The following is a 24,836-nucleotide window of genomic DNA, read 5'->3' as shown; positions in this document are numbered from 1 at the left end:
CCTCACATTTATCCACATTATAGTGCATTTGCCATGTTTCTGCCCAATCACTCAACCTGTCCAAATCGTACTGGAGTTTCATGACATCCTCCTCACAGCATACCCTCCCACCCAGCTTTGTGTCGTCTGCAAATTTGGAGATATTACATCCAATTCCCTCGTCCAGATCATTAATGTATATTGTGAACAGCTGGGGTCCTAGGACCTACTCTTGCGGTACCCCACTAGTCACTGCCTGCCACTCGGAAAACGACCCGTTTATTCCAACTCTCTGCTTTCTATCCGCCAACCAGTTCTCTATCCAAGTCAATACCTTGCCCCCAATCCCATGTGCCTTAATTTTGCACGCTAATCTCTTATGCGGGACCTTATCGAAAGCCTTCTGAAAGTCCAAATACACCACATCCACTGGTTCTCCCTTATCTATTTTACCAGTTACATCCTCAGAAAAATTCCAGTAGATTAGTCAAGCACGATTTACCTTTTGTAAATCCATGTTGACTTTGTCCGATCCTGTCGCTGCTTTCCAAGTGCTCTGCTATTACATCTTTTATAATGGACTCTAGCATTTTCCCCACTACTGATGTCAGGCTTACCGGTCTATAATTCCCCGCTTTTTCTCTACCACCTTTTTTGAATAATGGGGTAACATTAGCTACCCTCCAATCCATGGGTACTGTTCCAGAGTCTATCGAGTTCTGGAAGATGACCAGCACTGCATCTACTATTTCTAGGGCTACTTCCTTAAGTACCCTAGGATGTAGATTATCAGGCTCTGGGGATTTATCGGCCTTCAGTCCCATCAATTTTCCGAACACCATTTCCCTACAAATACTGATTTCTTTCCATTCCACCCTTTCGTCAGACCCTATGTTCCCCGGCATCTCTGGGAGGTTATTTGTGTCCTCCTTTGTGAAGACAGAACCAAAATATGTATTTAGTTGGTCAGCCATTTCTTTGTTCCCCATTATAAATTCCCCTGATTCTGACTGCAAGGGACCTACGCTTGACTTCACCAATCTTTTTCTCTTCACATATCTATAAAAGCTTTTACAGTCAGTTTTTATGTTCCCTGAAAGCTTACTCTCATATTCTATTTTCCCTTTCTTAATTAATCCCTTTGTCCTCCTTTGTTGAATCCTAAACTGCTCCCAATCCTCAGGATTATTGCTTTTTCTGGCCCAGCCTTGAATATACTCAGTGACTGAGTATCCACAGCCCTTAGGGGTAGAGAATTCCAAAGATTCACAACCCTCTGAGTGAAGAAATTTCTCCTCATAGTCCTAAATTGCCGACCCCTTATTCTGAGACTGTGACCTCTGACCTCTGGTTCTAGACTCTCCAGCTAAGGGAAACATCCTCCCTGCATCTACCCTATCAAGCCCTTTAAGAATTTTATACGTTTCAATGAGATCACCTCTCATTCTTCTAAACTCCAGAGAGTTTACTCAATCTCTCCTCATAGGACAAACCCTCTCATCCCAGGAATCAGTCTATGCTAATGGCATGGTAATTATAATTGAGCCATTTTTGGGTGTTTTCCTACTGTATTTCTGTGAATTTCCCCTATCAGATCTTTTTGGAGGGAGAAGAAGGGGAGCAATGGAGAGATGGCAGGCTGCTCTGTGCCTATCTACAGAGGTGCTCACACCTTGCTCTGGCAGAGGATTAATGCATGTGGCGGCTCCTATTCCCAAAGAAAGCTGGGACGGCAAACCGAATGGAACAAATAAGATACGTGAATGCCTGACAATGTAATATCCCAATCACCATTTGTCAGTGGTAGTGCATGAAAGAAGGCAGGCTAGGGTGATCAGGAGCCAGGTTAGCCTGATTGGCCCTACCTGCCAAAATGTTAGCAACATACGTGCAAGCATTGTCGCACCTACCCAGCTGTGGATGGGGAGATGCTTTTCGCGGCTGCGGGTCATCAGAGAGCCAGAGGGGGAGCTATACTGCCTGGTGCTAGCAAAGGCGCAGTTAGCATGCAGGAGAGAGCTGGCACAGCCAACGACAGTACCACTCAGTTGCATCCTGATTGGCACTGGCTGCCTCTACCACCTTCCCGGAATGATAGTGGTGAGGTGAGCAGGGCTACACCACCTCCTTCATGCAGCACCACCTCCCCTTCAGAAATCGAGTGCTGCTGGGCTACACCTTCGCTTGCCTGCAGACTGATGCCTGCAGCATTTGGTCTCTTCTACCCCCTTCTTTCTGCCCGTTACTTCTTTGACCGCTTCCCCTTCAGCCTTGACACAGGCTGCCTATTGGCTGCAATGCCTTCTGCCCTAAGCCTGTAAGGATTTTTGTTTGCCCAATCTAACATTTCCCTTTAATTGTATGTGCCCCAATAAATTTCACCACCCAATTTCCCGTGCCCATGATTCGTGTGCTCCCTGCACGCATCCAAATCTGCACCTGAAGCTGTGCATAATCAGGACCGTGAGCTGAGCATGGAAAATTGGATGCAAACAGCACACTTTACTTTAGGGCAGCATAACATCAATTTCTAACCATTCAGTTGTAAAGTGCACCCATATCAGGAACTCTGGGCTTTAATATCAGTATTTCGAATAACGGAAACCAGTTTCATTTAAATACTGTATTGCTGGCTTGTTCTCCGGGACTGTATGCCAGTACGTTTACTTTGTGAAAGTGTTTTGAAGTCTGTGCTGGGCCCCCAGTTGCATATAATGTTGGCCTCATTATGTGGCCAGTGTGGTTTCCCCCAGTGTCTCTTTGTTGATGATGAAATGCTGTTACTCAATCTGAGCCAGTGGGATGGGAGGGACCAAGTGCACCGAGAGTCTGATTCACTAACCCAATAAAACTAAATACACCAAACATTTAACAAAACAACAACTACCCTCAGGAGGGGCAAGAACACAAATACAGCTTCTGTAAGAAAAAGCAAACCATCAGTGCTGGCAATCTAAAGTAATAACGCAATATGGTGGAGATGCACAACAGAACCATCAGCATCTGTGAAGACAAAAGACGGGTTCATGTCTCAAATGTAAGGGTTCTGAGGAAGACTTTTGCACCTGTCTTGGGTGTAGTGGAGGCAGGAAAGTAGCCCAATATCAGGGCACATGTGTTTCCACTGAAATGGTTTATTTAACTGGGGTTTTGGGTACACTACAACCTTTCAACATAGAGAGTAAGTGTTGACAGAATGTGGTGGGCCATTCCAGGGGTTGTGATTAACCACAAGAGTGAATACGGAGCAGCCTACACAGTCATCCCAATTACAAGTGTACGTCAGTGCTTTATAATAGTTAGTTTCTGGTAATTACCACTCCCTCCCTCAGTGATTGCATCAGAATTGGTAATCCTCCTGTGAGCTTTCCTCACACCTCGGCCACATGGAGCGGCAGCCTGATGATGTTGTCTCCCCACAAAAGAAAGCCGTCCCCAACTCTGCAGTGGCTGCTTTTCGACTGAAGCTCCTTCAGTTCAGATCCTGTGAGCTGGCTCTCGGCCACAGGAATTAGACACAGCTTTACGCAGGTCTACCGTTGTGATGTTGAGATACAGGAGTCGGGTGTAGTAATGTAAACGTGGAGAGCTGGCTTAACGGAGACCAGGTTCCCCCAAAATCCGAACTGAGAACAGCATAAACAGCCAATACATGGCAGTGAGTTCCACATATAAACCTCATTACATTGTTCAGACAACAGTTATAAACTGATTTTTATAACATCATCTGGAAGTGACAGATTACAGCCTAATAATCACCCTTGGGTGTCAGTTATAATTCTGTGCGACTCTTTTCCCAGTGTACTTTGTTTTTAATGTGTACAATGTAGTACTGTTTAACTATTTTCAGCTGCTCTGTTTTATGCTCACCGCTAGAGTTCGTGTCTTCTATTATAACTACAGAGATTTTACAAGGACTAAGAAGATGTTTTACAATTATCCCCCATTAAAGCAGAGCATAATCAGGTCAGCTGACAGCAAGAGACGTGGCTAACAATTCAAGTTAGATTAGAATAATACATTTTATTCACTTAAGTATTTTGCTTTGCATTTCTATGTTCATTTATTTATATTCCTCTTAATATTTATTTAGTGCAAGTCTTTAAACTCTATCATAAAATTGGAAAATTAAGCTGCCAGCACTTAATGCAACTCTCTGTATTTTATCCCTTTATAGTTCCCGAACATGCCACTCAAAAGTTAATTTGATTCGATGCTAAGTACATCTCAGAAAGGCAGCGAAGAAGAAAAATAAACAACGAGAAACCCAATTTCCCTTATTTCATTCAGGAAAAATATTTAAATATTTTTCTCAATTTTTGGCTGTTAATTTTTATTTCCATCCAAATCTGCTAACTGAAGTTCACCTTTTGAGCTGATTTATTATGATTGATAAGCTCCTTAGAGTGTTGTACAACTCCGATTCAACTGCACAGGAATTGCATAGGTCACACTGCACAGACACGCACTGCATACTGTGCTTGCCAAAAAAGTAATGGACAAAACTGTCTCTCCTTTAACACTGTTTATTAGTTAACATCTGGAAAAGCTGCTTGCTCTGGCTGTATTCCAGTCTGAGGGGGGAGGGTGGCTATTCTTTTCAGCATGTTATGAAAGACTTTCTAGACACTGTCCCTTTTCTGGTGGTCTACACAAGTTGTGTTTCAGAACTACCAGAGTCAGGCGGGACTCAGCTTTTACCATTTGTGTGACCTTCAGCGGCATGGAATAAGAAAATATTCTATGGCAAGCTTAAGAATCACAGCGCACACAGATCTACTTTCACTTCCTGTTTTAACAAAGGATTCCACCAGAAATGTGATCCTGACAGACCTGCTGTGAATTTGCATCGTTTTCTATTCTACAGCTGATTTTCAGCATTTGTGATTTTTAAAAAATTTTATTTCTCCTTTCACTTCCTTTCCCATTTTAGTCTTCATTACTAAAATCGCTATTTTTTTAAAACACTTAGCAAAAAAAAAAAGCACAGCTATTACACCCCACCATACTACCCTGTGGAATGCTCCAGCCCAATCCAGTTCCTGTGAGCCTCCGCGTGCTAAGTTACATTGTCTGTCAACGGAGAAAACTAGACACGGCCACCAAAAAAGCTTACAGCTCAAAAACAGCTCTGAACATAGTTCTATGACCTGTAAAGACCGGTAGTTAGACTGCAAGTGCAGTGGGATGTGGGCTTGTTATAACCTAAGCTGCAGATATAACCAACATTCTCATTTATTGCAGTACACAAAAGCAGTTAGCAGCAGTGGTGCCTTTGTTACCTCTAGACTTGACTATTCCAACGCACTCCTGGCTGGCCTCCCACATTCTACCCTACGTAAACTTGAGGTCATCCAAAACTCGGCTGCCCCATGTCCTAACTCACACCAAGTCCCGTTCACCCATCACCCCGGTGCTCGCTGACCTACATTGGCTCCCGGTTCAGCAATGCCTCGATTTCAAAATTCTCATCCTTGTTTTCAAATTCCTCCATGGCCTGGCCCCTCCTTATCTCTGTATTGTCCTTCAACACCCCCTGAGATATCTGCGCTCCTCAAATTCTGCCCTCTTGAACATCCCTGATTATAAATTGCTCAACTATCGGTGGCCATGCATTCAGCTGCCTAGGCCCTAAGCTCTGGAACTCCCTCCCTAAACCTCTCCGCCTCTCTCTCCTTCTTTAAGACGCTCCTTAAAACCTACCTCTTTGACCAAGCCTTTTGTCATCTGTCCTAATTTCTTATGTGGCTCGGTGTTGAATTTTTGCCTTGTATCACTCCTGTGAAGCGCCTTGGGACGTTTTACCACGTTAAATGCGCTATATAAATACAAGTTGTTGTTGTTGTGATTGAGAAATGACTGCAGGGGGTGCGAGTGCTTAAAGCAGGAGATTTATTTTGTATGGGTTATGACACCTCACCCTCGAAGGTTGTGACTTTTGACACCTCGTTTGGTGCATTTATTGACCTTTTTGGAGCCTATTGTAATTCAGAGTGTGAATCTCAGTGCAATTTTTAAAATTAAGTATAACATCATATCATTCCAGCCAAAAGAAGGGTTCGACCCGAAACGTCAACTCAAATTTCTCTCCATGGATGTTGCCTGACCTGCTGAGTTTTTCCAGCATTTTCTGTTGTTATTTCCCTATACCACAATCAGTGTTGAGAATTGTCAAATGAATCCAGTTGGTCATGAAATGTGTCACTGCCATGCAATTCTGCCTACTGCCCACATTTGGATTTCTTACAGTTCCTGATATCAGTTGTAAGTGCAGAGTAGCATTCTTTACTGTCTGGTTTTTGCCCCGCCCACAGCCTCGCATGCTCTGGTCAAAGTCACTTACAGTATCCGATCTGTGACCCTGGCACACTATCCTTCCTTATCTTCCTCAATCTCTCTGGCCTTCAGCACAATCGACCACTCTATCCTCCTCCACCATTCTATCCTCCGTACTCCACCTCCAGGGCTTAGCCCCATCACTGTTCCATTCCTACCTGTTGCAGCGCATTTAATGCTTCTTCAGTGGTTTCTCCCCCCATTCCTGAATCGTCACCTCCAGCATGCCCAAGATTCCATCCTTGACCCTCTGCTTTTCCTCGTCCACATGATTCCCATCAGTAACATTACTCAGAAACTTGGGTTCAACTTCCAGTGTTCACTACCGAGAGCTGACTTCATCTCCCAGCCCCATCCCCATCCTCAAATCCACAGCTGCTGTCATGCTGTCTGATTGCCTGTTGGCAATCAAGTCCTGGTTGAGTTACAGCCTTCTCTTGCTCAATACCTGCAAGATCGAGGTAAACCTATTTAGCTCTTGCCAGAACCTTTGTCCTTGGACGCCGATGCTACCCGCCTTCCCAGCTGCTCGCGCATGCTTGTTAGATCAGGGTAATTTCAGTGGACCACACTGATCTGAGGTCAACACACTAAAATAAAAGTTTGCGAGTCCGGTGGTAAGTTTTAAATAGTCGATTTATTGCATCACTTGATTTACATTGTTTGACTTTCTTCCTCTGCCTGACTTGTGATCAAAATGGCAGGTTTTTATGAATCAGCAGATGTACCCGCCCCCTTTATAACCATTGGCTCAGCAGCATGCATGCAGAGCCATGGTTGGTTCAACTACATCACACTGATTGGATCTCTGATACATCAATCATTCCTTTGTTCTCTAGTTAAGCAGAATCATCACTTTCAGTTTTAAGCTAAGATCAGCATTTTCATAGTTTAAGCTAATTCAGCATTTCCATTGTTCTCAGTTTTTAAGTCAGCCGATGTGACGTTACCAGCTGTGATTGGATCTCATACATCACACCATCCTTTGGCACGTGATCAGCTTAAACATAATCAGATTTCTTTAAATTATTAGTTTAATCATATTCAAATCTGTGTTATTAAAATATATATATTCCCTAACACTCCCCCCTTTGATTCTTTCAAAAAAATTGACATAAAGATTAAAAATATAATCAATCATTGCTGTGTTTTGCCACTGTCAGGATCCAAACCTGCTCTGCTTGCCAACCTCTTAAGCTCCATAAACTGCCACTCATCCAGAATTTGGTGACTCGTACTCTATTTGGCAGAGTCCCACTCATCCATCATCCCTGTCCTTGCCAATCACCACTAACTTCCATTTGACTATGAGCTGAGCTTCAAACCCCACATGCTGCCCGTCACCGAGATAGCCACTTCCAACCCAATGACATTGCATGTCTACATCGCCACCTCACCCACACTTTAGCTGAGACCCTGATGCTTGTCTTTGTCACCTTGAGGCTTGGCTTCTTCAATGCTCTCATCGCCAACCTCCTGAGTTCCATAAACTGCAACTCATCCAGAATTTAATGACTCATATTCTATTTGGCAGAGTCCCACACATCCATCATCCCTATCCTTGCCAATCACTGCTGGCTTCTGCATTGACTTTAAAATTCTTGGTCTTGTTTTAAAACCTGTCCATGGCTTCACTCCTTGCTGCCACTATACTCCTCTCCAGCCCTACATGTCAGCAGGCACCCTCAGCTCTTCTGACTATTGTGAACCTGTCTCTCCCTCTGCTCCACCATCTGCAACAGAGTTTTGAGTCACCACCCTCTATGTAAACCTCTCTTCCTTGGCCACTTCTGCCCTCACCCTCAAAAACGGAATTCTTTCACTGCACCTTCAGCCACCTGCAGTAACTTCTCTCCCACTTCCTGTGCAGCTTCTTCCAATCTCTGTAAATCAACTATATAAGTGCAAGTTGTAATGGCTGATTTCAGAGCAGAGGCCAAGGTTACATTGCCCTCCCAACAAGGTCATGGGTCCAAGCCCCAAAACAGGACTTGAGACCATACATAGGCTGACATTACAGTGCAGTACTGAGGGAGTGTTGCACTGTCATAGGTGACTTGCGAACTCATTTTTAATGTGGAAGCAAGTCATCCTCGGTTCCGAGGGACTGCCTAAGAAGAAGAAGAGGAAGTACTGAGGGAGTGTTGCACTGTCATAGATGCTGTCTTTCAGATGAGATGTTAAACCGAGGCCCCATCTGCCTGTTCAGATGGATGATTCCTTAAATGTGAATCGTTCTGCTGTATCAACCTTTCTTTTTAATCTGTACCAAAAAGTAAAAGTTTAAGGAGATTGCTGTTTAGACTTTGCTCTCAATGACCTTAACAAGTGATTTTATTAGACCAGCCAGACAAAGGTTACCAATTACTAACACTAGCTGAGATGACAAAGGCATGGATAAGTGTTTAAGTGAGAGAGGGGCTGAGCTGAGGCAGGGACGGAGACGGGCGATGTTACGGAGGTGGAAGTAGGCGGTCTTTGTGATTGAGAGATTATGGGCTTGGAAACTCTGTTCAGGTTTGAATAGGATGCCAAGATGGCAAACAGTCTGGTTCAGCCTGAGACAGTGGCTGGGGAGTGGGATGGAATCAGTGGCGAGAAAACGGAGATTGCGAGGACTATGGCTTCAGTCTTCCCAATGTTTAATTGGAGGAAATTGTGGCTCATCTAGGAATGGATATCAGACAAACAGGGGTCGAGACAGGTGGTGGAGGGGTAGAGTTGGGTGTCGTCTGCGAACATGTGGAAGCTGGGCTTATGTCTACAGATGATGTCACCAAGGGGTAACATGTCGCTGAGGAATAGGAGGGGGCCCAGGACAGATCCTTGGGTGGACTCCTGGTTACAGTGGCGGGGGGGGCACAAACAACCCACTGCATAATCTGATGAGCCTCAAGATCTTGCACTCTGAATACACTCTTCTTCACTCCCCCACTTGATCTTAGCTACCTGATGCCAAACATTCAGAGGGCTGATGGAAGCAGGAGTGTGTGTCCAATATAAGAGGCTATAATTTCCTGGACCCACCACACAGCATGGTCTCCACTACGTATGCGTATTTCTCTCTTTTTCATGTACTGATCTCGCTGTGCTTTTGAGGTTATGGCTCTTCCCTCCCACTCGCTGTGCTCCTGAGGCCTGGCAGAGTTTCAGTAACAGCTGTTTGCCTTTCAGCAACCTAGTCAAGGCAGCAGATAGTGAACCTACGACCAATGTGTTCATGTTCCTGGCCTCCATTTAATGTCTTCCAGGAGCTGTCATCTGAAACAGCAGAATCTTCTCATCAGGGATCCTGCTGTCAGGGTATTGGAGGCACCTACACAGGGCAACATGAGGTGTGCCAGCCTCCTTGATATTCTAGGCATCTAAATCCATTGCTGCATACCAGTCTTACTTATCACCAACTGCTTAATCCAGGCCCTAATGCAAGGGGCCTGAGTATGTTCCTGGCATGAAGGTGTCTCTCCCTCCAAGGTCGATGTAGGCTGGCGCCCTCCCCCCACCTTGAAAATATTTTCCCTTTTGACGCAAACCCTCCTCAGCTTGGTCTTTGCGTTCACACACAGGCCAAAGGAAGCTCCTTTTATGCTGCTGGACTCCTCCTTTCTCTCTTCCCTTCCTGCAGTGATTGCGTGCAGAGGGAAAAGCAAGCCATTAAAAGCATAAGCCTCAGGCAGCAGTGGAATGTAGGCTTCCATCTTCCCTTTTCGCTATGCCTCGTTCTTGTTGAGGTCAGGGGAGAGCCAAAAAAATGTAAATACAGCTGATGCCTCTGGATGAACAACACAGACTCAGTGGGGCTTGGATAGGGGATCAGAGGCACTGATTATTCACAAGTTGGTTGTTCAGAACATGGAGATTAGGTCTATCTTACCTTATTCATCCAGAAATAAATTGCAGTTCCCCCACTCCTCAAAGCCTACAACAGTTTATTAAATTATTCGAGGAATTCTGCTTGATATCTGGGACTCCATTCCATGTGTTCAATCTTTTTGTGAAGAACTTCCTGATCTCAATTGTTTGCTTTTCACTGGTTAGAACCTGTGCCTGTTCTTTTTTTATTCATTCTCAGGATGGCAAGGCCAGCAACTGTTGACAATCCCTAGTTGCGCTAATCTGGTGGGCCGCCTTCTTGAACCACTGCAGGTTATTCCTTGTAGTGATTTGACACCACTTCAGAGGGCAGTTAAGAGTCAACCAAGTTGGTATGGGACTGGAGTCACATATAGGCCAGACCGGGTAAGGGTGGCAGGTTCCCTGGATTACTAGTCCAGGCTTCTGGATTACTAGTCCAGTAAAATAACCACTACACTAGCGTACCCATTACCCGTGATACTTCAATTTGTAGCAGTGCCCTGGCTTTAACCTTTCTGTAACATTTTGTACCTAGTATACCCCTGTGATGCCCTGTCACACTGGCCTCTTTTCAAGGCTGAAAAGTCTAAGCATATTTGTATTGCCCTCAGAATAGAAGTCCTCCAATCCCAGGAATGTCTTGTGGCTCTTGGCACAGGGAATCAATTGGAGTCAGTACATTTCAGCAAGAGCTGTAGGGGGAAAAATGGAGTCACGCCCCCTTTGGGGCGCTAACTTCACCAGGGCGTTACTTTTAGTGCCCCGGAAAAATTAGCCCCCCTGCAGCTGATATTGAGTGGTAGCGCCCCGAGAGGGAAGCGGGGCGCTACTGGAAGCGCCCCGCCTCTGTCTTGGGGCGCTGCGAGGGAATATCGCGGTGCTACGTGACGCTGCGGCACATCGTGCCACGGTATTGCAGGCCTACCTCCCCTTCTTAAACAGGAGCGGCCTTGTGTAGCACGACCCTGGGCCACCGGGGATCGGAGTGCCGACAAAAGAGCCCGGCACTCGAGAAGTGCTGGGCTCATGGAGTGCAGCCGGCACTCCGCGGGGGGGCGGTTCAGGAGGCCGGGGACGGCAGCAGAGGCAGGTGCTGACAGACAGCCAGCAACAAAAATGGCCGCCCGGCACCGCGCCTTTAAATAGCGCCGCCCCGGCCGCAGGTAGGCCCCCCTGACCCCGTCTGACATAGCGTCCGGCGGTAAGTCAGGGGGCTCTACCGAAGATCGCAGCTGGGACGCGAGCGGGTCGCTGCACACGGCGATGACGTCATCGCCTGCAGCGCAAGGCGCTAACTGTTACCGCCACCGCCAACCTCCCGTTGAATTTCGCAGGAGGCGTTGGTGGCATCGCGCCCGGGCGCTAGTTGCTTTGCGCCCCGTTAGCGCCCTTTTAGAGCGCTAATTGGAGGTGCAAAGCAACCAAATTTTTCTCCTGTAATCTATTACAGGTAACAACAACAACCTGCATTTATATAGCGCCTTCAACTTAGTAAATAACTATAAAATAATCAAACAAAATTAATACATCTTGGTTAGTATAAGTAGAGGATTTAGCAAAATTAATTTTAAGTAGTGGCACTTAGTGATCTTTGTTTAACCATACAATGTTCTGGCCTTTCCAAACGGTGTTATTGATTTAGAATGGTGCCTACTGATACTCCTTGAAGTAGTACCTTTTTCTGACAGTAAACTGAGTTCAGGAAAACTCCTGTAATAATTATCATGAGGGGCAGTTCTCTCTGCTGTTAATTTTAATGGAAAAGTGGGCATGGGTAAAATGGTTGGGAGAAAGGATCCTGGGATCGATCAAACCCCCTAATATTAGATGCTACGTGTGTGTGGAAGTGGTGTGCAAGAGTGGCCATTAAGACTATTTTAAAAACCTGTGGTTTGAAGCTGGTTCAGTGCAATAGATCCATGAGGTACTGGATTTTGTAATATCTTGGTAAACCCAAGATTTGATCCAGTTCTGGTCCTCTGTGTAAAATTGCTTTATGGTTTGAAGTACTGTGTTGAAGTAATTTTATGGCTCCACCGACCTGTTCTCCGGTCTTTGCCCCTGCTCACCCAGGACAACGTACACATTGCATTCAGGAAAGCCTCTAGGTGACCCCTAAATTACTGTCCAGTAAATTGACATCTTCACCGCCCGGGGCAGGTTCTACAAGGGGTGGGCGATCCGCTCCGGCAGAAACTGAGGACAAAACATTTGCCCCCTGACTCTTGGGCGGAACTCAGAACAGGCCAGGTGAGACCAGAAGTCGGAACGATTAGCATTTGGGCTCCCGACGCTGCTGGGTTCACCTGTCTGAATTTGGTAGGACCAGGTATCATGGGAAACATCAGGTTCCCTGTGCTGCCATCTCACTGGGGCAGTATTCTCACACATTGGGTTACACAGGACAGCCCCACGAAACAGATTCTTCACCCGTGCAGCGAATACAGAACATTTCTGCATATTCCCATCTTTGCTTGTGCTCCCTCTGTTTTGTTTCTGATCTGGCCGAGAACAAATGTAAACTTACCTAATCGGATCAGTTGCTGGTGTGACACAAGGGAAAGATGGGCTTAGCTGTGACTGATGATTTATTGTATTGTGCAGTTATAATTTATAAACGTGCATAAATCAAATAGGAAGATCTTTGCTCCTGTCTCGTGACTCAACTTGGAAAGCAATAAATTAGCCGAAAACTGGTAAATGCAGCCCCTTGTCAGAAGTTAAATCAGCCAGTAACTACAGTAAAGAGTCACATTTATTTTGTTCTATATTTACCTGAAATCTACAGCGTGTTATCATTTATGATTAACAGCAAATTTTATAGATTAACTTTGTAAATATTGCAATTTTGATTTCAAAGCAGGATGGTTTTATATTGTGATTTGCTGCCCCTGTGGCCCAATAATTTGGTGGAATTTTGCAATAAATATTACACTTGAGCATGCCTTGATGGCAGGAACTGAAATATAATTTTCAGATGCTGTACTGCAGTTGGATATCTGTGGCTGGGGCATTGTGTAGGGGAGACCGGCAGACTCCCTCGTGTAGGGGACCCGCAGACTCCCTTGTCTGAGCAGGTGCACTGCCCAATATGATCCCTAGAGAGGAGGAAAGTCCGAGGTTCAATCCCCAGTCTGTCCTGAGTTAATTGATCTCAGCTGGCGGAGTGGTGTGTAGCTTTGCATTCGGGGGTCGTTGTCCAATTTTGCACTCTCTGCAGGGACCCTCTCCCACCAGGACTGCACATCGGAAATTCAGGCAGAGGCTGCATGTGGCTTTCTAACTGTTTTAATTAATTTGTCTGTACCAAACTCCTTTTGTCACAGATTGCCCAGGTGCAAAACTCATCAAACTCTTACCACAGCTTTGCTGCTGCCTCTGAATCCAAATATCCCCCTAGCTTGGTATTGTCTTGTCTATTTAACTACCCTGCATTAAGACTGGTTCCAGATCACTTGTTTATACTACAGGCAAGAGGGGTCCCAACATCCCAGTCAGAACTCGCCCTCGCCCCTTGCAGCCTAGTTCTCCTCATGACCTGCGCTTTCTTTCCTTCCTTTTAAGCAGTTGCTAATCCATATTTATGTATTACCCTCATATACAATGACTTTAGTTTGTGAAGGAGCCTCTCACAGAGTATTTTACCTAAGTATGAGGTACATCATGTGGCTTCACCCTGTCAATCTGGGATCTATTCTCCTCAAATAAATCTCAGATTGGTCAGACAAGTTCACCCCTTCTAAAGCCCTGTTGCCTGTCATTTACTCGGCACATTTCCATTTTGTTTCTGATGATTGATTCTACAGTATTAGCTTTCTGATTATTGAGTCTGTAGTAGCCGGGAATGGCTCCGCACCCTTCTTGAATATGGAAACTACATTTGCCTATTTTCAATCTGTCGGATCCTCTTCAGTGTATCACGAATGCCTTCTAAGTACGCTGTGATATAGTTCATCAGTCCTGGGGGATGTACAGGTTTTCAGCCCATCTAGAATCTCGATTTCACTTGCGCCAAAATACCAGAGTACACACGACATGTGTTTGATGCAGGATTGTATCTCATTAGTGTCCTCTGGTTAAAAACCTCTAAGCAGCAGCCGTTTAGCAAATTAATTGTCTCCCATTCATCCTCATGTCCAACTCCATCTGGCTTCTTTAACATTTTAAATGACTCCTCTGCTGTCCTTTAGCAGTTATAGTGTTGGAAGGATTTTTTGTTGCCTGGTATTGACTGCTAAGTTCCTTTCCCATTTACTCTTATCAGAACATCCTGGAATGTATTACCTCAACAATGTTATTGCACTCAATCTTTCAATAATGATAAAAACAACAGATAGGGAAAAGTCAAGTAGGTGACCGAGTTTATCATTACTGTTTGTAGCAGTTTGACTTTTGAAAGGGAGGTCCTGGTGGTGGACTTGCTCCTTCAGTTCCACATGTGATGTCATTGTTCCATCTCCATCACACAGGCCAAGCTTTATCCCAGTGCCTTTTATTTTAGTCAATCGCATTTAGAAATGTGAGTCTCCACAAAGCTTCAGTAACAATGCTTCTTTGTTTTCAACTCAGACTATCAAACTATCCCAGAGTCAGACCTAGAAGAGAGAACGGCAGACCATGCCCCAACTGGAATGTTTCCTAAACATACGCACACAGTGAAGAAGTCGTCCAAACCTGGTAGGTGGGAAACCGCACGTGCTCGCAAATATAGTAGCATTGCATTCTGGTAATGATTCTGTCTTTGGGTTTTCTTTATTTGATCATTTCACTGTATCCCAGAATTTTGCTAGCGGGAGGCATAGTCTGGAAGCCACTGCTCTCAGCTGGGAGGACCGGGCAATTCTGGGCTATGATTGACAGGCAGTGTAAATATTGGCGGCGGGGGTGGGTGGTGGCAAGCTGAAGATGTGGGGGCTGAAATTGGGCCATGCCACTAGCATGAATCAGGCTCACAGCGAATCGGCAGCCTGTAATGGAAAAGAAAATCCGGCGCGGTGTGAAACGGGTCGCCGATTCTCTCTCCGCCCGTTTCCCTGCGACTGGCTGAGACCAATTTCACTCCTGTTCTTGTGCCCCAAGACTGATCAGCTGCTCCACAGCAGGAGGCTTCATCTGCTGGGTAGTGCAAGTTCTCTCTCTGGACAGCGCATGGCTCTGGGACTTGAGCCTCCAGCAATCTGATTGACGGACTGAGTTAGTGGGCTTACAACAAAGTAAACCTTTGCCAATCATAGATTTTTTTAATCATTCCCAAGCCTTGCCATTTTGTTTCAGAGAGGGGAGAGGATTCTGAATGTGATTATTTGATCATCACAACGAACTCCAAATTGCACATGATTTGATGAAAAGTAATTTTCAACCTAGTTTAATCATGGTTTCCATTTGGTGAGCTGTTCACTTTAAGCAAGATGTAGTAATACTCATGTTAAATGCTCTGGAAATCAATGAGGCCAAAGGAAAGGCCACCTCACATATCATAAATCATGTCCTTTATATTGCCGTCAAATTTATTAAAATCACCTTTTTATAAGGCATGCCATCCATGACCTTTAATAAAACACGCATTGTTTAAGGCTCTGACATTAGTGTAAATTATCCTCATTAACAGTTTCTGTGTGGCTCCCATGATTGAATCTGTTAAAGGGGTTTCTTACTGTCTTTTAACTAAAAAGTTACCACGAGTGTACTTGCATAACACAGCAATAATAGTGCCATAGAACTATCACAATTAATTAATCTTTGGCGTGAAATCGCAGTGCACGATGGAAGCTTGCAAGCGCAGTAACATGGCAGTGAAGTTCCTCTGCCTGTATTTTAATGAAGGCATCAAGTGGTTTATTTTTAATTTGTATCTTTGTTAAGATGCTGGGTGGAGGAATTTCACAACAGCCTGTTGACGGGTTCTGTGCTGCTGTACGCTATGGCTCACCCACTAATTTTAGAACTTGAATCAGGTAGAATCACAGCAAGAAGTTACTAAACTTATTCATTTCTCTTCTGCTGTTGAATAAAATAAACTGTATCATTATTAATAACGCAGAATTAAGACAGTGAAACTAACAGGTGAAGCACCCATGCAATCTCATCATTATCAGCCAAATTGATCAGTTAAAGACTGTAATTGCCAGAATCCAGCTGGTATTCTTAGCAGCATATATGTTTTTAAAGAAGAACAAAAGCTAAAACTGGCAGCTTACGATTTTTCAGTCCTATATAGAGCATCTGAAGATGGTTTTCTTTAAGAAGACTGAACAGGACTCATTTGTTAAGATTTTTTCATCATTGAAATGATTCCTGTAGCAACAATAATTCACTGATTTTGGTGTTCCTGCTAATTACGACTTGATTTACCCGCATTGTTTGACTATCCTACAGTCTGCTCCTGTAGAAGACCTGAGGTGTAATAGCAGAGTATTATTTGCAATGGGGTGTGAGGGTCGACTGCAGTGAGCTGTTTTGTAGTGAGGTACCCCAATAAGACCATGGCCTCCTCAATATATGGAAATTACCTACATGAGGCAGACCATGCAAAATGTAGCAAGCTAATACTCACTGTTGTTACTACTTTGCACTATTGACTCAACTGATCCCAGTTAAGCTGCTTTTACGTTCATCTTACAGGGGTGCTTGCACCGCTGGTTCTCGAGGTGAGGCTGTTGTGAACCTGACACCAGCCCCAGTGTAAGAACACAAGAAATAGCAGCAGGAGTCGGCCATTTGGCCCTTCGAGCTTGCTCCGCCATTCAATAAAATCATGGTTCATCTTCTACCTCATCTCCACTTTCCTGCACTATCCCCATATCCCTTGATTCCCTTAATATTCAAACATCTATCGATCTCTGTCTTGAATATACCCAACAACTGAGCCTCTGGGGTAAAGAATTCCAAAGATTCACCACCCTCTGAATGAAGAAATTTCTCCTCATCTCAGTCCTAAATGGCCGACCCCTTATTCTGAGACTGTGACCCCTGGTTCTAGGCTCCCCAGCCAGGGGAAACATCCTCCCAGCATCTACCCTGTCAAGCCCTGTGAGAATTTTGTATGTTTCAATGAGGGATCACCTCTCATTCTTCTAAACTCCAGAGAATATAGGCCTAGTCTACTCAATCGCTCCTCATAGGACAATCCCCTCATCCCAGGAATCAGTCTGGTGAACCTTCGTTGCACTCCCTCTATGGCAAGTATATCCTTCCTTAGGTAAAGAGACCAAAACTGTACACAATACTCCAGGTGTGATCTCACCAGGGCCCTATATAATTGCAGTAAGACATCTTTACTCTTGTACTCAAATCCTCTTGTAATAAAGGCCAACATACCATTTGCTTTCCTAATTGCTTGCTGTACCTGCATGTTAACTTTCAGTGATTCGTGTACAAGGACACCCAGGTCCCTCTGAACACCAACATTTCCCAATCTCTCACCATTTAAAAAATACTCTGCTTTTCTATTTTTCCTACCGAAGTGGATAACTTCACATTATATTCCATTTGCCATGTTTTTGCCCACTCACTTAGCCTGTCTATATCCCCTTGAAGCCTCTTTGCATCCTCCTCACAACTTACATTGCCACCCAACTTTGTATCATCAGCAAACTTGGATATACAGGTTGAGCATCCAAAATCCAGAGTTCCGGAGATCCGGAACCTGGACGATAGGTGGCAGGGTCGTCCGGAATCCGTAAAATGTTCCGGAATCTGGACACCCTGTTTCTGCCACCAGCTGGGCCCAGGCATTTCCGGACTCGGAACGTGTTTCTGATGTCCGAAGTCCGGAAACGCCCGAGCCCAGGTTGCGATATTTCCGGACTTCGGACATCAGAAACACGTACCGAAGTCCGGAAAAACACGAAAACCGGCTCAGCCTCGGTCCAGAGGTTGTCGGATTCAGGACGCTCAACCTGTATTACATTTGCTCCCCTCATCCAAATAATTGATGTGGATTGTGAATATCTGAGGCCCAAGCACTGATCCTCGCGGTATCCCACTAGTTACAGCCTGCCAGCCTGAAAATGACCCGTTTATTCCTACTCTGTTTTCTGTCTGTTAATGAATCCTCAATCCATGCTAGTATATTACCCCAATCCCATGAGCCCTAATTTTGTTTTATAACCTCTTGTGTGGCACCTTATCGAATGCCTTCTGAAAATCCAAATACACCACATCCACTGGCTCCCCCATATCTACCCTGTTGGTTACAACCTTTGTCAAACACGACTTCCCTTTCATTAAATCCATGTTGCCTCTGCCCAATCCTATTATTTTCTAAGTGCCCTGTTACCACATCCTTAATACAGGTACACTATCCCTTATCTGAAAGCCTTGGGACCAGCTGAGTTTCGGTTTTCGGAATTTTTCGGATTTCAGAAGGTATTTTATAAGACTGGGAAATTTGTCGGGGGTGGGGGTCGGCGGGGGGGTCGGGGTCGGCGGGGGGTCGGCAGTCGGAGTCGGCGGGTGGTCGGGGGTGGGGGTCGGCGGGGGGTCGGGGTCGGCGGGGGGGGTCGGGGTGGGGGTCAGCGGGGGGTCGGGGCTCGGGGGGGGAGAAAAGAATATCGGACGGGCCGCTGTATTGTTGGGTTCACTCTCCCGGTACCTCCTTCACACTGCCCGGCTCGGCCTGCAATCTCCTACCCAGGAGGGAACTCTGTGACCCTCTGCCCTGCTCAGCGTAAGTCGTGCGCCACTCTGGTCATGTCGTGCGCACGACTTACGCTGAACGAAAAAACTTTCGGTTTTTAGAGGTTTTCGGTTTTCGGAAGTTCGGATAAAGGATAGTCTACCTGTAATAGAGTCTAACATTTTCCCTACTACTGATGTCAGGCTAACTGGTCTGTAGTTCCCCGTTTTCTCTCTCCCTCCTTTCTTAAATAGTGGGGTTACATTTGCTACCTTCCAATCCGCGGGAACAGTTCCCGAATCTATGGAATTTTGGAAAATGACAACCAATGCATCCACTATCTCTATAGCCACCTCTTTTAAAACCCTAGGATGTAGGCCATCAGGCCCAGGGGATTTATCGGCTTTCAGTCACATTAATTTCTCCAGTACTGTACTATTTTTTTACAAATATTAATTTCTTTCAGTTCCTCATTCTCACTAGACCCTTGGTTCTCCACTATTTCCAGGAAGTTTTTTGCATCTTCTTCCATGAAGACAGACACAAAGGGCTGGATTTTGATACTGGAGGCGTGTAGGAGGCGGGACTACAACTTTCGGGGTTGTAGTCCTGCCTCCATTGAGTTGTGGCCAACCCACGCGATTTTCACTTGATTGACCTTGTTGAGCCCGCCCAGCGGGCTCAGCAGGCCAATTAAGGGCCACCCGGCAACAGGTGACGTCACAGATTGAGATTTCATCTGTCAAGAGCTTTTGACAGATGAAATATCAGCGTTTGACAGCTCTTTGAAGCTGTCCAACACTGACAACCTGTACACTAAGTTAATTCCTTCCTCTCAGGCTGATTTAGAGAGATCTCCAGAACAGAAAGCTGAATGCTGCAACTTTTGACAGCTCGCGGCCATTCTGCTTTCTGTGCCGGTGAGATGAGGGACTCCCGAGACCTGAAGGAAGAAAGGCTGTAAAGGTAAGTAAAACTTATTTAAACACTTTACACACACCAAACACACTTACCTCTGCACTCATGCACACATCACTCACCTGAACACCGCACATCTCGAACCCTCCAAGCCCTTCAGCCCGACGGCCCGCCTCGCTAACTTGGCGTGGTTTGGAGCCGTCGGGAATCCCACACTTCAGGGATAAAAATAGGGATTAGGCCAAAAACTGCCTGTTAACTACCTGTTAACAGGCAGTTAATTGGCATTAATCCCCTTCCTGCCTCGGGGAGGCGGCTCCCAGCACAGGTCGGGTACACGCCTCCTTTGAAACTGGCATGGAGGCGGGATGGGTTCGTGCCCCCCCGATTTCGCAATTTTAACCCCCCACACGTCTCCAAGCCCACCTCAACAGCCCAATGAAAATCCTGCCCAAAGTATTTGTTTAATTTCTCTGCCATTTCCTTATTCCCCATTATAATTTCTCCTGTCTCAATCTGTAAGGGACTCACATTTACTTTCGTTAATCTTTTCCTTTTCACATACCTATAGAAGCTTTTATGTCTCTCGCTAGTTTACTCTTAAATTCTATTTTCCCTTTCTTTATCAATTTCTTGGTTAAAGTTGCCAGATTTGCTAAGAGCAGCTGTTGGGAAGATGGAATTAAAAACTGGTTGTCCTGGTGACTTCGTGAATCTGGCATGTTTACCCTGCAATTGGTATCTGGTGCCCGAACCCCATGGGCTGGTAACTGGCAGCACATCACTGTCCTCCGCACCCTCCACCCCCTGAACCCCACGAGCTGGGAACTGGTGGCACATCACCCCCCCCGAACCCCACGGGCTGGGAACAAGTGGCACATCACCCCCTGAACCTCACAGGCTGGGAACAGGTGGCACATCACCCCCGCACTGAACCCCACGGACTGGGAACTGGTGGCACATCACCCCCTGAACCTCACGAGCTGGGAACTGGTGGCACATCACCCCCTGAACCTCACAGGCTGGGAACAGGTGGCACATCACCCCCGCACTGAACCCCACGGGCTGGGAACTGGTGGCACATCACCCCCTGAACCTCACGAGCTGGGAACTGGTGGCACATCACCCCCCCCGAACCCCACGGGCTGGGAACAAGTGGCACATCACCCCCTGAACCTCACGGGCTGGGAACAGGTGGCACATCACGCCCCCCGAACCCCACGGGCTGGGAACAAGTGGCACATCACCCCCTGAACCTCACAGGCTGGGAACTGGTGGCACATCACCCCCCCCGAACCCCACGGGCTGGGAACAAGTGGCACATCACCCCCTGAACCTCACAGGCTGGGAACAGGTGGCACATCACCCCCGCACTGAACCCCATGGGCTGGGAACTGGTGGCACATCACCCCCTGAACCTCACGAGCTGGGAACTGGTGGCACATCACCCCCCCCGAACCCCACGGGCTGGGAACAAGTGGCACATCACCCCCTGAACCTCACGGGCTGGGAACAGGTGGCACATCACCCCCCCCGAACCCCACGGGCTGGGAACAAGTGGCACATCACCCCCTGAACCTCACAGGCTGGGAACTGGTGGCACATCACCCCCCCCGAACCCCACGGGCTGGGAACAAGTGGCACATCACCCCCTGAACCCCACGGGCTGGGAACTGGTGGCACATCACCCCCTGAACCCCACGGGCTGGGAACAGGTGGCACATCACCCCCTGAACCTCACAGGCTGGGAACAAGTGGCACATCACCCCCGCACTGAACCCCACGGGCTGGGAACTGGTGGCACATCACCCCCTGAACCTCACGGGCTGGGAACAAGTGGCACATCACCCCCTGAACCTCACGGGCTGGGAACAAGTGGCACATCACCCCCTGAACCTCACAGGCTGGGAACAGGTGGCACATCACCCCCGCACTGAACCCCACGGGCTGGGAACTGGTGGCACATCACCCCCTGAACCTCACGGGCTGGGAACAAGTGGCACATCACTCCCGCACTGAACCTCACGGGCTGGGAACAGGTGGCACATCACCCCCTGAACCTCACGGGCTGGGAACAAGTGGCACATCACCCCCTGAACCTCACGGGCTGGGAACAAGTGGCACATCACCCCCTGAACCTCACGGGCTGGGAACAGGTGGCACATCACCCCCTGAACCTCACGGGCTGGGAACAAGTGGCACATCACACACCCCTGAACCCCACGGGCTGGGAACAAGTGGCACATCACCCCCTGAACCCCACGGGCTGGGAACAAGTGGCACATCACCCCCTGAACCTCACGGGCTGGGAACAGGTGGCACATCACCCCCTGAACCTCACGGGCTGGGAACAAGTGGCACATCACCCCCTGAACCTCACGGGCTGGGAACAGGTGGCACATCACCCCCTGAACCTCACGGGCTGGGAACAAGTGGCACATCACCCCCTGAACCCCACGGGCTGGGAACAAGTGGCACATCACCCCCTGAACCTCACGGGCTGGGAACAAGTGGCACATCACCCCCTGAACCTCACGGGCTGGGAACAAGTGGCACATCACCCCCTGAACCTCACGGGCTGGGAACAAGTGGCACATCACCCCCTGAACCTCACGGGCTGGGAACAAGTGGCACATCACCCCCTGAACCTCACGGGCTGGGAACAGGTGGCACATCACCCCCTGAACCTCACGGGCTGGGAACAAGTGGCACATCACCCCCTGAACCTCACAGGCTGGGAACAGGTGGCACATCACCCCCTGAACCCCACGGGCTGGGAACAAGTGGCACATCACCCCCTGAACCTCACGGGCTGGGAACAGGTGGCACATCACCCCCTGAACCTCACGGGCTGGGAACAGGTGGCACATCACACACCCCCGAACCCCACGGGCTGGGAACAGGTGGCACATCACCCCCTGAACCCCACGGGCTGGGAACTGGTGGCACATCACCCCCTGAACCTCACGGGCTGGGAACAAGTGGCACATCACCCCCTGAACCTCACGGGCTGGGAACAAGTGGCACATCACCCCCCCCCCCCCCGAACCCCACGTAAAAGCAACTTTATACTCAACTGGGTCAGCTCTCCGCACGGATGTTCTGATGCTCCTGCACACAGGTACCAGTTGCATGTTTTGTGCCTATAATTAGGTGCCAGTGAATCTTGGGGCTGGCTTCATACAATCCAGAGACTAGGCACTGAGAAGGCCACTGAGGTTTGCAATAACTCATCAGTATGTCCCTCATTCCACTTTGATACACAAGTACCTGTTATTGTAATAGCAAAATCCTGCGGATGCTGGAAATCTGAAATAACAACAGAGAATGCTGGAAACACTCGGCAGGCCAGGCAGCATCCGTGGAGAGAGAAACAGAGTCAACGCTTCAGGTCGGTGACCCTTCGTCAGAACTGGAAAAAGTTAGGGAAGTAACTGGTTTTAAGCCGGTGCAGAGGCAGGGAAAGGGTGGGGCGGGGGCGGAGGAGAGATTAAATGTTGCAAGTGGGGATGGCAGAATGCCACCTGAAAAAATGCGGGCAGGAGTCTGTGTGATTTCACCGAGCATCGTTATTGTAATGTTGTATTTTGCTGTAACTCTTCTCACTAGAAAACTTTCCAGAACTCTTCTCTTTTTGCTGAATTTCACAGGCACTTTTGGGGTTATGCAACAAAATCAAATACGTACTCTGGATTGCACGCTTCATTTTTCCCGACCTGTCTTTGAGGCTATATAATATGTAGAAGGCTGTTTTCCAGTTCGGTGTTGTCAGCTGACTGAAGCTTTGCTTCTGACCTAGAAATTGGTATACAGATAACACAACATCTGTAACGCCTCAAATGTGTTGGCTTACCCTGCAGCCTGCTACAACTATTGTACTTCACTAGTATTGAGCGCAGAGAGCCGCTGTGTAATGTTAGCATAAAGTGCTTATACTCAGAAATGGGGCCCGTGTATTCACCCACACCATTTTGGTTCAGTGCATTTTACTGTTTCGTTTGATCCAATAAAACAGCAGCAAGTTCCCCCAATGCCACAAAATGACTGTCCGTTCCTGACGAGTTGTCCCGTCTACGAGGAGAGCATTAATAAAACAATTGATTCAAGATGAACTAAACGAAGACAAACATGCGTAATTAAAATCTGATTCTGTATCAGTTACCAACGAAACTCCGTATATCCAGCAGTGAACACAGTTCACAAAACGCTTGAAGCAAACCAGTGGCCACAGCGAAGTCCCGCTCCGGGGCACGGGCACCGGGCAGTCCCGCTCCGGGGCACGGGCACCGGGCAATCCCGCTCCGGGGCACGGGCACCGGGCAATCCTGCTCCGGGGCACAGGCACCGGGCAATCTCGCTCCGGGGTACGGGCACCGGGCAATCCCACTCCGGGCCACGGGCACCGGGCAATCCCGCTCCGGGCCACGGGCACCGGGCAATCCCGCTCCGGGCCACGGGCACCGGGCAATCCTGCCCCGGGCCACGGGCACCGGGCAATCCTGCCCCGGGGCACGGGCACCGGGCAATCTCGCTCCGGGGCACGGGCACCGGGCAATCCCGCTCCGGGCAACGGGCAGTCCCGCTCCGGGGCACGGGCGCCGGGCAGTCCCGCTCCGGGGCACGGGCGCCGGGCAGTCCCGCTCCGGGGCACGGGCGCCGGGCAGTCCCGCTCCGGGGCACGGGCGCCGGGCAGTCCCGCTCCGGGGCACGGGCGCCGGGCAGTCCCACTCCGGGGCACGGGCGCCGGGCAGTCCCGCTCCGGGGCACGGGCGCCGGGCAATCCCACTAATGGACAAGCCCTTTAAAGAGAGGCAAGCGGTTGGAAGGCCCCCTCCCCCCTCTCATGAACCTGTAAATGGCAAACTTCGTCAGGCTTCAGCACGCCCCCCCACCCCCCCGGACACTGGGTGAGCAAGGACCAGGAGCGCAGGGGAGAAGTATAGCCAGAATGTTAGTCTTTTTCTCTGCTGTGCTCAGTCTGAAATGAGTCTGAGAGATTTTGCTGAGCACTGTTAAATTCAGCGGTCCCCTCTGAAGGAGGTTGCTGACCCAGTGCTGTGAGAGATGGGACTGATTGGAAGTGACTGAGTGTAAGTGAATCTCACGGTGAAGTGTGTGTGTGTGTGCAGTC

The 24,836-nt window shown here is 47.9% G+C and overlaps 1 protein-coding gene and 1 long non-coding RNA gene across 8 annotated transcripts in view; one reads left to right on the top strand and one right to left on the bottom strand.

Moving 5' to 3' along the window:
* bbs9 (Bardet-Biedl syndrome 9) overlaps positions 1 to 24,836 on the top strand; it is a 479,777-nt gene that overhangs the window by 272,222 nt on the left and 182,719 nt on the right. For 5 of the 7 annotated variants that reach the window (XR_015079111.1, XM_085993738.1, XM_085993740.1 and 2 more), the window contains one exon: positions 14,740 to 14,847. The exons of 1 other annotated variant lie outside the window; for it this stretch is intronic. Coding sequence is in view for 4 of the 6 variants with exons in the window: in XM_085993738.1 (XP_085849864.1) it covers positions 14,740 to 14,847 (108 nt within the window). In the remaining 2 variants the exon portion in view is untranslated. Of the gene's footprint in view, positions 1 to 14,739; positions 14,848 to 24,836 lie in introns of those variants that run through there. One more of the 7 variants, XR_015079110.1, reaches the window with a different exon arrangement.
* The window catches only part of LOC147115312 (uncharacterized), a 47,915-nt gene that overhangs the window by 17,977 nt on the left and 5,102 nt on the right, over positions 1 to 24,836 (bottom strand). The gene's annotated exons all lie outside the window — the stretch shown is intronic.

The sequence above is a fragment of the Somniosus microcephalus genome, chromosome 7 (assembly GCF_052327205.1).
Source record: "Somniosus microcephalus isolate GS21.2 chromosome 7, FLI_Smic_1.0, whole genome shotgun sequence".
In the NCBI taxonomy this organism is placed as follows: Eukaryota; Metazoa; Chordata; class Chondrichthyes; order Squaliformes; family Somniosidae; genus Somniosus; species Somniosus microcephalus.
Note: the sequence above shows the minus strand (reverse complement) of the source record. Positions and strands in the feature narration are given on the sequence as shown.